The sequence below is a fragment of the Henckelia pumila genome, chromosome 3, assembly GCF_033568475.1.
Source record: "Henckelia pumila isolate YLH828 chromosome 3, ASM3356847v2, whole genome shotgun sequence".
NCBI lineage: Eukaryota > Viridiplantae > Streptophyta > Magnoliopsida > Lamiales > Gesneriaceae > Henckelia > Henckelia pumila.
Genome location: NC_133122.1, coordinates 143657266 through 143671244, shown reverse-complemented (window position 1 = coordinate 143671244; position 13979 = coordinate 143657266). Strand labels below are relative to the sequence as shown.

The 13979-nt window shown below is 30.0% G+C and overlaps 1 protein-coding gene across 1 annotated transcript; it reads right to left on the bottom strand.

The window, feature by feature from the left end:
• Nucleotides 1–8781: 8781 nt before the first annotated feature.
• Nucleotides 8782–11351, bottom strand: LOC140887401 (cation/calcium exchanger 4-like). Its single transcript, XM_073294630.1, has one exon. The coding sequence runs from the start codon at nt 11005–11007 to the stop codon at nt 9058–9060; it is 1950 nt and encodes a 649-aa protein (XP_073150731.1). The 5' UTR covers nt 11008–11351; the 3' UTR covers nt 8782–9057.
• Between the last annotated feature and the right edge of the window lie 2628 nt (nt 11352–13979).

The following is a 13979-nucleotide window of genomic DNA, read 5'->3' as shown; positions in this document are numbered from 1 at the left end:
GAAGATTCAACTTTATCAACGGAAATAAAAGGCCAAGATCTTAGCATTATGCGTATATAATATGTAGCTGTTTAATTATTGACATATAATTAGTGTTTGATTCCCACCTTTGACAAAAGCGAGAAAAAGTTTTTTAAAAAATAAATAAAAAGCATAATGCAAGCATGCACCATGCCACATCGTGGACGAGGAATCGATTGATTTTCTTTTTTGTCGGAGGTATTTTATAAGGAAGCATGGCAATTAAATTAAATGAAAATTTTGTTAGGATGCATGAGTGCAGAATTAAGTAAGAAGTGTAATTCTTTTGCTTAGTGAATGCGGTTAAGCACAAAGTTGCATGTCTATGCTAGAAAAAATGGTTTTTTTTAAAACCAGAATATGATTTTGTTTTTAAGGTGATTACACTGTCCTTAAGAAATTTGTCTCGTACTATGTTGCTGTAGTAATGAGTATCATCCCTCCAAGATATTCAAAACAAAAATTAATAAACAACAATATATATCTGTAAACTTTCCCAAATTAAGAAAATGTTAGATACATATATAATTTGATTGCTTGAATAATTTCGAAAAGAAAGAATTCAGAACTCAATTTTCGTTTGTCATAAATATCTAAAGTTTTGGACGCTCGAGTTCAAGACAATTAAAAATCTCCCATATTTAAAAATAAAAATTAACTAACAACAAAACTTTGAATGTGTGTGTGCATTAATAAGGAGCCAAAGGGAGCCCATAAATAACATACGTTTTCTATCGCATCAAGGGATGAAATGGTTTTAGAAGACTTGTAGAATTATATAATCTAATTATTGGTCTAAAAGAAACGAAAAAATAACTAATTTATTAATTTGTAACCATGAAACAAGTGTAAATGCACATGCAATTAAAATAACTAAAACACATAGTTAATTAACTGTGCCAAATTATTAAGCTACCAGAAAAGAAAGATTGAGACGACTAACGAGCGTTAGATAGCAGAGTTCAATATTAATGTGCAGTTATCGTTCTTATAAAGATCAAAGAGATATAGTGGAAATTAAATCTAAAGAGTTCGAGTGCGCAGTTGATGCATGAACAAAGTACTTATAAAGACATCGAGTAGTATCTAGCTGACGTAAAACTTATAACATTCAAATATGCGACTACAGGCCAGGAAAGAATGCAACGAATATATAGCCAGATGTGGGAGATCAAATCTCCTTCTCCAAAGCTCAAACCCATGTTTTCAAAATCATATCAGATCGATTGGTTCGACAGAAAACCGATCACAACTGGTAAGGCCGATCGAAACACCCTAAAAAATTGTTTTAACGGTCAATTGACTCGAACCGATCAAAATCGATCAAGAACTGAAAAACCTGTTTTTCGAATTTTTATCTATTTTCGAAAAATTAATTTTTTTTTAAACTTTAAATTTAATATTTTGTTACACATATACATACATGATTATTTGGAATTTTTATTTAATTGTTTTAGTAATAATATATTTTTTAAAAATTAATTTATTAATTATTTTAAATGTACAACTATAATTAATATTTGAATATATTTATTTAGTTTCGAGTCATTGAAATATATTTTTTTGTCTATTTAAATATATTTTTGAGTTTTTAAAATTCAAAATGTATTATTCATTTTATTGTATTATAAAAACGGTTTTCGATTCGACATTTCGGTTAAAACGATTAGATCGAATGAACATCTTTTTAAAGTAGACCGATTTGAATCATTTGATCATCAGTCTGACTATGAAAATATGGCCCAAACAATGCTCTAATTCCTATTACTATGTATATATAATTGACACGAAAAGACAATTAACTAGTGACACGTGGCACATTTAAAAGATTGTACAAGAATTGTAGCATTCTTTAGAGCATGTTCAATGGTGAGATGAAGTTGGTGTGATGAAGTTGGTAACTTTATTACATGATGATATCAGCGATGATAACTTTATTGTTTGGTTTTGCGAGGGTGAGATGATGTTATAGAGAGGATGTTGAAATATTAAAATTTTATTTTATTAAATATAATTTATTTAAACACAAAATAAATGCACATAATTAAAAAAATTAGAATTACTCATAATTAAATTTTTAATATTACAAAAAATCAATAAATTTTTCTAAATTAAAATTTTTAAAAAATACAAAAATTAAAATAAATTACCAACAACAAAATAAATTATTTTTCAAATAAAATTAATTTTTTTAACATTAATTTTATAATTTTAAAATTATTTTTTACAATTTAAAAGATCAGATTAATCTGGATCGTTGGATCTCTAACTATCCAGATTAATCTGACCATTAGATTAATTTAAAGTTTTAAAAACAAAATAAAAAATAATAATAAAAAAAATAAAAAAAGATTACAGGCGGGTCATCGCACGGGCCCCGCCTGCATCATCGCATTCCTCGTGCGATGTCCTCACCCTTGAAGGGGCGAGGAGAGGAAGTGAGGCGAGGAAGCCACTTCCTCGTGGGGCTTCCTCGCCCCTTGTACATACCCTTAGAGTCGAGATTTCATCTTAAAATCATATACAACGGCGAGGAAGCCCAACTCTTTTTTCGGTTCATTTCCTCACTTGCTCTTGTGCCTCTCTAAGAGATGAGGATCTCGCACACAGATGTTATCTGTGGACTACGTGCGTGGAAGTGATGAGACCTTACGCGAAAACCTATCTTGTGATGAAGTTCACTAATATTATTTTTTTAAAAAATAAAATAAAAAGATTTAAGATGATCTAATCGTTTGAAATCAATAGTCAACGGTCATATCATCTCAAACATTATTTTAATTTTTAAAAATTATTTTTAATTTAAAAATCTTAAATAAATTAAAAAATTAATAATATAAAATTATGTGTGTTTTTATGGGTCTTTTTAAATTTATGTTTATTTTTTTATAAAATATAAAATGAATTTTATGTGTCTTTTTTTATTCATGTGTGTTTTTTGGATAATTATTTTATGTTTTTAAAATTATGTGTAATTTGAAAATGTAGTTATGTTATTTTAAAATTGTGGTAATTATGTGTAATTTTATTATGTTTTAAAAAATTATTTAAATAAAATAAAAAATATAATATTTCAACATCATCGTTATAACATCCACACATCACTGTAAAAACATACAGTAAAGTTATCAACGTTGACATTATCATACGATCAAGTTATCAACTTCACAACATCAATTTTCTCATGTTGTTGAACATGCTCTAAGACGAGATAATGTATGTGTAGACTTTATTGGAGATATTTGGATTTCGTTCTTGTGTAGATTATTTTACATTCATGGACCTCAATAATGCTCTCCTCAAATATAATCAATTCAACGCTTGTAAAAGTCTTAAATAATATATATATATATATATATATATATATATATATATATATATATATATATATATATATATATATATATATAAAGTCTTTTACTCATCTGACTTCAGTGTGAAATCATTCTATGCATGATGTAAAAGCTACTATATAATCGGATATACATAATTAAAATTGCTCGATGACTTGTCATATCATTTGTAGCAGAGTTTGTCTGGTGGGCTCCTTTCCCGGGTAAAAAAAAAAAAAAAAGAATTCAAATTTTGGAAAAATACATAAAATTCCTTCTTTTTAATAATTTTTTTTGTATATTTGTATTTTTTTTCTCCTCTTGTATTTATTTAATTATCACATGGTCTAACTTTAATATATGTTTTATCAATACATCTACTTATAAAGTGTTTGGTTAATTTGGTTTAGAATGGAGTGACAGTTTCTTGCTTGATTTCCAAACGGCACGAGCAGCCTTAAATTTGGGAGAGGTGCAAAAGAAAAGTCCTTCAAGTGATAGATGGAAACGATCGGGTCCTCAAAAATTGAAATTGGAAGTGGATGCAGCTATCAATGAAAATAATGGAGTTTATTCGGTAGGTGGGATTGTAAGGAACCATGAAGGCCGAGCTTTGTTAGCATTTGGCAAAAATAATTGCCCAACCACCATCTGCAGTATATGGGGAACTACAAGCTATCTGGGAAGGCCTTTGCTTGGTAAAGGATAGAGGTTTGAAAATTCATGAAATATCGACTGATTCTTTTCTGGCGGTGCAAGCAGTCACCAATCCAATAGAGGATGTTGGTTATATTGGTGCTATTGCAATGAGTATCCGATCTTCTTTGGACGATCTTTTTGGCCTTAAGCTTACTCATGTTTTACGACCGGCTAATATTGTTGCGCATAAAATTGCAATTTTTACTCTTTCATCCCCTTCCCATTTTATTTGGGAACCTGAGATCTTTCCTTCTTGGCTAGTCAATCTTGTAATGAATGATTATAATCTTTCTTAATAAGATTTCTAGTTTTGTCTAAAAAAAAAACATTTTAAATATGTTTTATCAATCTACTTGTAATGTTGTTACCCTTGGTTCTCAACTTGAGTGTATTGTACGATCTGGTTTTAGCAACACAGATCTAGCGTAATTTATTGTTAGCAATTATCCATGTCGATATCTTCTTCGTTATTGGAACTCTGTACATCAAAGCCTATAATCAAATATTTTTGGATCACTACTGATAGATCATTTTAAAGTCCCAAAAAAAAAATACAACCACGTGTTATAAGTAAATCTTTTGTGAGACGGATGGATCAGATCTGTACTTTCAGCCAAAAGCAAAAAGTATTGAGATATTGCTAGAATTATTAAGAGGATATCGTGCAAGAGATCAAGCTCAAAAAAGTAATCCTTAAAACGATCTTGCAATAATTTTTCTCGAAATTAAATCAAACTGCAACAAACAAGTTGAAGTAATTACGTCTGGTGTCTGTTTTTAAAAAAACGTCTATAGCAACGCATATCAATATGTCAACTATTGAAATCAAAATTTCCGGAGTTGTTGAAGGGGATTGATTAGTGAAGATGTTAACGTATCATTTTATTTGGTAATTTTGTTAGGCACAATAATTGACGAGTAGTCTATTCTATGCACATTAGGAGAAGCACTTTTTTTTTTTTTGGAAAGATGTTTTCGTGAACATCACACTAGTCACTACAAAATAAAAATAGACTACTTCGATCAATAATTTTTTGTTTATAATAAAATATTCTCGGGAACATCTTATATTAATATTAAATCATAAAAAATAGAACTCTCGGTAAACTCAGCTCACAATAATAATAATAATAATATTTTTTTAAAAAAAAAAAATTGATTTGAAAGGATGGGTGCGTACGTTAAAGCTGAGTGAAGTGGCCCACACGCAATGGGAAGCAGATTCTGGCGGACCCACCGGTTTGATTTGTTTTTGAAATATTCCGTGGGTTCGTTTGCAAGTCATGCATATCTTCTTTTTTGGGAATATAATAGAATCAAACACGCTTCAAACTAAAACAATTAATAAATTCAGTAACCCCAACTTACAAGTCATTCCACTTCTAATTACTTGGTTCAATCCAATGGATTTCCAGTTAATTGACTATTCATTATTATTATATATATATTGATATATAGGAGAACAATTCTAATGCTCTTGTCTTCCTAGGGCCCTGATACCATTGACTTCCTAAAGTATCAATATATATAATAAATCATCACGAAATATCTATAAGAATCGTCTCTCTTCTATATCCGATAATATACGTATCACCTTAGTGAATTCTAATTAACTGTCGAACATTCTCATAGCACAAATCTCGGTAACACATGTTTTAATTGTTCAACTTTGTCATTTTAATTAATTGTTTTAAATCAATAATCTTGATTTATTTCAAATAAAATATATTAATATCAAGACTTTAAAAAAATTAAGTTTTTGTGGGAAATTTTTTTCACTTTATATACAAGCAAATAAAACAAAAAAAAATCGGTATTTCAATCTTCTACAAATTAAATTTGTGTGGAAAATTTTATTTCACTTAATCTACAAGTAAATAAAACCAACGAATTTTGGAATTTCAATATTCTTGAATTAAGATTTTCGTGAAAAAAATATGTTCAATTCATCTAAACAAAAAATAATAACCAAAGATTTTGGGATTTCAATCTTTTTGGAAACTGGATCATATCTAGTATGCACGTTATTTGACAATTTTGACATTATCATCTATATATATATATATAAAAACAGGGCAAAAACTCCTATGAGATTGTCTCAAGGGTCATTTTTATGAGACGGATCTATTGTATGAGTTATCCATTAAAAGGTATTACAATTTATGTCAAAAGTATTAGTTATTATTATAAATATGGGTAGGATTGACCCGTCTCACGGATGAGACCGTCTCACAGGAGTGTTACTCTAAAAACAGAATAGTCTTCCAAAAAAAAAAAACTAAAAATTTTTTCGCCTAAAAATTAATACTAAAAATGAAAAGATAATTAATGATAGAAAAATAATAAATTATTGTGAAGAATATTAGTTATTGACAACTATTTGATACATATTCCAAGACAAAATAAATGAATGTCTTCTTGGATTTTGTATAAATGTTCAAACTATTTTTTAATAATAATAATAATAATAATATTAATGTTTATATAATATATAAATTAAATTTCATAATTTAATATGAGTTAGATAATTATAGGATTTTTATGCTAAAAATATATATAAATAATAGTAATAGTGTTTAAATAACATAGAATTAAATTTCAAAATTTAATATGATTTAAATAATCAAAGGATTCTTTTGCTAAAAAATATTTAAAAAATAACAAATTTTATCAATATTTATATTTTTTTTCACATCAATATTTAAAAATAAACAGCAAATAAATGCATAATTAAATTTTGATCAAAATCAAAAAAATTTTAAAAAAATAAAAAGTTAATCAATTACTTGAAAATAAAATTTTATATTTATGTGTTTATATTTATTATAATATATCATTTATTTTGGTCATCATTTTGAATTTTATTTTTTTAAAAAAAATGTATTGTAAAATTTTGAAAAATAAAATAATATAGATTTTTAAAATTAATTTATAATTTATTTTTATTAGTAACTAATCTACCCACTCAAAATATCTATATATATATATATAATTTTTTTGAACTATACATATAAATTATTTTATAGAATGCAAGTATACATAATTAATAATATAAATAGAAAGTGCTATTAATTATAGTGACAGAATATCAAAAGTCATCATATAAATTTAGACTTTAAAATGCATGGTATATGTTCCAAAAAATTAATATATATATATAAGAAAGAATGTCATATAATATTTCAAAAAATATAGATAGATATGAATGCATAAATTCAAATTGATAGTTTACAATTAAAAATACATAAATTCTTATGCATAAAAATATGTGATAAAATAACAAAAGTAAATTTGTGTCAAAATAACAATTTAATGAAATAAATAAATATCAAGGTATATCTTAACATATAAAACATGAAATATTGTTAGAAAAAAATTAATGCGAAATAAAAAAATGTGAGATACTGCAGTTGAGTTTTATCTCAAATGACATAAATATTTTATAATAAAATTTAAAATTTGAATATTAATTATATTAGAATGATAATTTTAAATGTGTAACATTATGTGAAATTGTCTCATCCGTGAGACAGGTCAACCTGACCCATATTTATGATAATAAGTAATATTTTTGGTATAAAATGTAATACTTTTTAATAAATAATCTATATAAGAGACTTATCTAAAAAATGACCATTGAGACCGTCTCATAAGAATTTTTGTCATTTTAAATAGTTAATAAAAATCTATGAATTTTAATTATAATCACATACAATTATATACCGTGCATTGCACGAATAAGATACTAGTAATAAGTAATTTTACAAAAATATCATCGTCAAATATCTCAAGTATATATAAATAAAAAATAAAATTGACAATACACAATGTAAAATTTTGATATTGATTCACATATTTTTATGATTGATGATGATATATATATTTTATTATGGTATAGAGGGTTTAGTACATGCCGCCCGCAGAACATTATCCTGCGAGTGACGTGTAACTCCATGATTGGTTAAAAATAGTGGGTTCCACGTGGAGCCCTCTGATTTTAATCAATCATGAATCGCCACGTCACTCGCAGAACACTACCCTGGGTAGCGTCGACTCAACCGGTATGGAGATTTAATGAGAAATTGACGGACATTTTACATGGAAAACCGTTTTTTTGCAATTTTTTTAATCTTGTTTTGTTCAGTTGACGATTTTAATCCACTAATTTGTAATTTTGTTGTATGTAAAATGATCGCGTGTCACCTTACATTGTTGACATATCCGAATATTGCTATGAATCAAATCAACACACCGAGACAAAATATAATAATAATAATAAAATAATAATAATAATAATAATAATAATAATAAGTTACGTAACAAAACATGTACGTTCTCCCATTTTATATCATATATAAATATTTATGACAAGAGAGTTCGCGACATCAGCCAAGGTTGGGGATAAGGGTGCTCTCGCCTTCAATCCTGCCCACATCTCATTGCTAAGCGTCGCGAGGAAGGTCAATCATTTATCATTCGGCGGATTTATCCAATCCAAAAAAACAAAAAAAACAAAAAAAAAAAAAAATTTAACGATATATGCCAAAGTGATAAGAAAAGATAATGTTTGGTTATATATATATATATTTTTCACATCACACTTTAGAAGATAATGCGAAATATTCTCCATCATTCTTGGACTCTAGCAATCAATGCCAACATATGGACTAACTCCCATTCTTTAAGTTGAATAACATCATTTTGCAAGTTCAACATCTTGAAATTTCAGCCACATATGAATAACCAAATGGGATTCGTAGCAACAACACATTGTTACAAAACACAGTCTCACAAAAACTTGCATTAGATCTATAGCACTTTCAAAAATGTAAATCCAGAACAATGTATCAGACTAATATATATGGTGATACGACTCATAATCGAGCTTTCGGGTACTGTTATATTTACAAGTTTTACACAGTCACACAACACAAGGAGAAACAGTTAATTTAACTAAGTTCTATAGTCATCGACCGGCCCTGGCTTGCTCTATTCGATCGTCACTCTAGCTCGAACCGTTGAGCATTCCATCACTTATAGCGATGCTTCCTCTGAGAGTTAAAAAGCTCAGGTAAATGACCATCAGGCCGGCTCCCAATAATTTTCCAGGCTGCATACCATTTCGTGGCAACACGACGAGAGACCAGACGAGCCCCAACAATAAAAACCCGATAGTGTAATACAAGGTGTCGTCTCGCGGAATGGTGTAGACCGATGGCTTTTTGGACCAAGCTCCGATGAGTAGGGAGAGGCCCAAACCAACGAGGGTGTTGAACATAGGTCCTGCAAAGCATCCTGAAATAGCGACCTGCACGCCATCATCCCCACCGTTCATCGCAATGGCGACATTCGCCATGAGATCGCCCAACGAGTTTCCCCATGCCAAGACAGTAAGGGCGAGGAGCGACGACTTGATTCCTAGGATCACGCCGAATGCCACGAGCAGTGCAACCAGCTCGTTGGCAATCACGTAGAACCAGATTATGCTCATAAAGAATCCACCTAGAACCCAAGGAAGTAGAAACTTTCTAGGTGGGTGCTCTCTTTTCGTGTATCGCAGCGCCAGGAATCCAAGTACACCACCAACAACAAAACCAACAACATATACAATTCCTTTAGCCAGATTACCCGAATCATCTTGACTGTTCCATAGGACTGCCAGCACCACAGGTGCAAAAAAGGCACTAGCCACAGCATAAAACTTCGACCACCGCTCATCCTCGACTATCGGTATCGTCAGCCGCCTAGGGATCATTAAAGGAAACTCTACCAACCACCACAACTTAGAACAAGAAAACATCGACTGATCGTTACCCGAATCCTCCTCATTCCACCCCCACGACTTCTTCTGATGCTCACCACTACTCCTAGCACTATCATTTGAAGGCCACACACAATGAGGAATGTGAGACTTGAGATGAGGCACACTCTCCTCCGAATCAGGCCGAAGCAACGAGGCGTAAACAGATTCATCCTCAGCATTTTCACCCGACAAACCACTTCCCGTAACGGGCAACAAAGGGCAAACCGACCCCAACTTCAGCCTACTACCATACTTCCTCAATATCTCCTTAGCAGCAACAAACAAGCCATAAACCAAGTATATCGAAACGAATGCAATGGCACCTCCAACACTCACTTTACCCACCAGCAAAATACACACAAGCGCCAATAGAGTGAAAACAAAGAACCCCACGTCCCGAAAGAAGCACTTCTTATCGATACGCACATTTTGCCCCGCTATGCTAAATGAAACAGCCCCAACCACAACACAAGTAACAAAAACAGCCGCACCCAACACACTGTTCAGACCCACGTCGCCAGAATCCTGACCCACGAACGAAGCAATACTAGCAAACACATCGGGAGCACCATTCCCTAAAGGAAGCAGAGTCACCCCTGAAACTGTAGGGGGTAACCTCCACAGATTGGAAAGAATTTCCAGGGAACAACAGAAGTAATCAGCCGCTGTGTTCCCAAGTACATAAAATAAAACAAGCATCCAAATTACAAGAACTATATATCCCAAAGCCTGTAACTTTTCGCAGTCACAGTAAAAGAATTCAAGGTAACCAAGAAATCCCCCTGCATTACATTTGGGGTTGCTTCTCAAGTATTCACATTTGGTATTATAACCCTTGTGCTGATATATCCCAGAGCATGTTGTCGGGTATCCACTTCCCAGTATGAGATTTTGCTTCTCCGGCTCCACGTTTTGGGTACCATTTTCAAGGTTTTGCTCGAACGCTTTCCTCCGAAACACAGAGGTTCCAAGAAATTCATTTTTCGAGTGGGAATTTTGGGAAAGATTTTTAAAAGGCTTCTTCGAGAAAAGACTCTGAAAAATCTGTTCTTGACCGGCGAACATACAGAGCAAAAACAGAACACAAATCCAATTGAAAATTCCACGAAATTTCGAGCGCTTACGAAAATAAATACGACTCGGAAATTCCATTATTATTATTTTCAAACCCGTATAATTTAGACTGATCTAACAGCCAAGAATTTACAAAAAACCGACAGAAACAATCCAAAGACTGACTCTCAATCAAAATAAAAAGGTGTGGGAAATTTTCAAGAAATTCCCACCAAACATCACAGTTGAGAAATAAAATCCACGAAAAAGGGGTCGCTCGGGTGTGCCTGAGACTGAATGCTGTGGAAATTTCAGAGAAGTTCTGCTACGGCAACGAATATATATGATCCAAAACCATTTTCACACTAAAGATTTAATTTTTAAAAAAATCGGAAAAAATAATAAGAAATAATCCGCAGCGTGTGAGCGCGTCAGAAAAATGATGTGTTATGCATACGATGCATGAAATCCGACAGCTGGTTCCTTAATTGACAAGAGAAGCCGGAGAAAGTTTTGGAGAACAATGTAGTGGGCCACGTGGAATCGTATTATTCTTAAGCATACTATACGATAAATATTTACAATGTATTTTTTAAGATGATTTGACGAACCGTCAACTAAAATAGGACACGTTTTAATTGGACTTTTGTGAGTTCTAACCCCCCTCTTAGTTTCAGGAAGATGTCGATAGATGCATGACTTGGATGCCAACTTTGATTTCGAATTCGCCACTTTATATATTATTATTATTATTATTGATTATACGGTCCATATTTAATATAAAATATAATATTTGTTTTGTATAAAAATAATATTTTTTTATGAGTGATTCGAATAAGATATTTGTATCATAAAATTGACCTATGAAATCGTCTTACGTGAATTTTTGTATTGATTATAATATATTTTGTATGCAGCTTCAATAACATATAAGATGTGATCATAGTTAAATTAGAAAAAAAAAAAAACATATCAATATGGTATAGATGAGGATAATTTTCGTTTAGTTTTCATCAAATTTGAAAATTAGTTACACACTAATGAATTATGCATTTGAGTTGTGTTAATAAAGTAATGATCATAATTTATATTTATATTTATGTAAATGTATCGATGATATTATTTTTCTTATTCCATTGAACGCCTAAGTTCATATTTTATGCAAGTATAAATTCAACTGAGATATAACTAAAAAGTTGTTTACATAATTTAATGTTAATAATAATTGATGAAATTTGAAAAAGATGTTAGAGAGAAAAGGGGATATAGAGGTCCGAGGAAAATGTGATAGTTTGGTTGGTTGTTTGAAATATAATTTATAGAAGATAAGTTCACGGTTTGGTTAATCACATGAACTTAGTCAAAATTGAAAATCAAATTTCATTAATCATACAATTATAAACATACATGCCACAACATGCCAATCAAATGCAATCATTTTTCTATCACATTTATCTCGATCAAGACTTATGTAAATGTGCACGCTGGTTGTACATGATGTCAAATTTCTTCATATAATTTATATATACACACACATGTGCGTGATAAAATAAATAATGAGACTAACAGATAATAAAAACATTTATTCAAAAGGGATGCATAAATATATAAAGTAAAATTGTCGTATTATAAAATGAGAAAATTATTAAAGGCCAAAAAAAGTAATGAAAATTTGAGCACGTTACCTCTGACACAACTTCACCTCTTCTCAGATTACAAAGGTTCCATAATATTATATATAGAGTTTTTTTTATGGTGTTCAACACTATATGCCCACTTCATGCTCACTATGTGCAATAGATGAGTTAACCGGTACAATAGATGAGTTGACTTGTACATGGTGAACATGAAGTGGACATATAGTGTTGGGCACCATAAAAGAAATATATATATATATATATATATATATATATATATATATATATATATCTTTTTTCAATAATGTTTTTCCCCATTTAATTGGAATATTTTTTTTAAAAATAATGTTTTGTTTTCCATTTAATTTGTTTCAATCGATAGTTTGCATTTTTTTTATTTTTCATACAATATATTTTGTTTTTTCAACACTAAAGAATCATGCATTTGAGTTGTGTTAATAAAGTAATGTTAATAATTTATATTTATATATGTATGTAAATGTATCGATAATATTTTTTTCTTAATTATTCCATTAAACGCTTAATTTCATATTTTCTGCAAGTATAATTTCAACTAAGATATAACTAAAAATTTGTCTACATAATTTAATGCTAATAATAATTGATGAAATTTGAGAAAGAAGTTAGAGAGAGAAAGGGGTGAGAGGTTCGAGGAAAATGTGATTGATGCAAGCATCAAAAAATCAGGTATCCAAACAATATAAAGCCCAATGAACAAGCCCAATGAACGAGGGTTTTTTTTCACTGTTTACCGTAGTGTTAATTTTGATTTTCGCGTTTTAGGCAAATACAAGTAGTTTTTGTTTTTACAGTATCACGCCTATTTGGTATGCGGGATATTTTTTTAAGTGACGCCATCCTAGTAGGCGTGACTTAGGAATATTATTTTTTTAATTGGCTTGACTTGAAGTGATTAAAAAATTAGGTGCCTCGGTTTTTGCGTGACTGAGGCAGACTAAATGCTTCGGGGAGACACAATCACACAACGCATACAAATGCATGTATTTTTATGTTTTATCCTTCCATTATATTTTTTTAATATGAATTTTTGATTCACTTGCAGGCACGATTACAAATCCAAATTTAATATCTGAACAAACTTCTCGTGTTAATTATTCATTTTCAGGTATACGTATTACTCATAAAAGTTAACTTAATATTTGATTTTTGAAAATACATTTATTATTTATCATATAATTAAATACTATTAGACATTGTAATAGTTTATTTTAATATTAGTAAATTAATGTTAATGATGACTATATTTTTTTGCTTAATATATACGTTGCAGGAATTATTAAAATTATTGTTATTATTATCATCTTTTTTATCATATTATTCTTTTGGGTGATATTTTTTGTTGATATATTTTAGTTGAGTACTATAAAATTTTGGTTGTAATTATTATATTTT

Bases quoted from the DNA above. Each gene is read 5' to 3' on its own strand.
- LOC140887401 (XM_073294630.1), bottom strand. From the start codon at position 11,007: ATGGAATTTCCGAGTCGTATTTATTTTCGTAAGCGCTCGAAATTTCGT.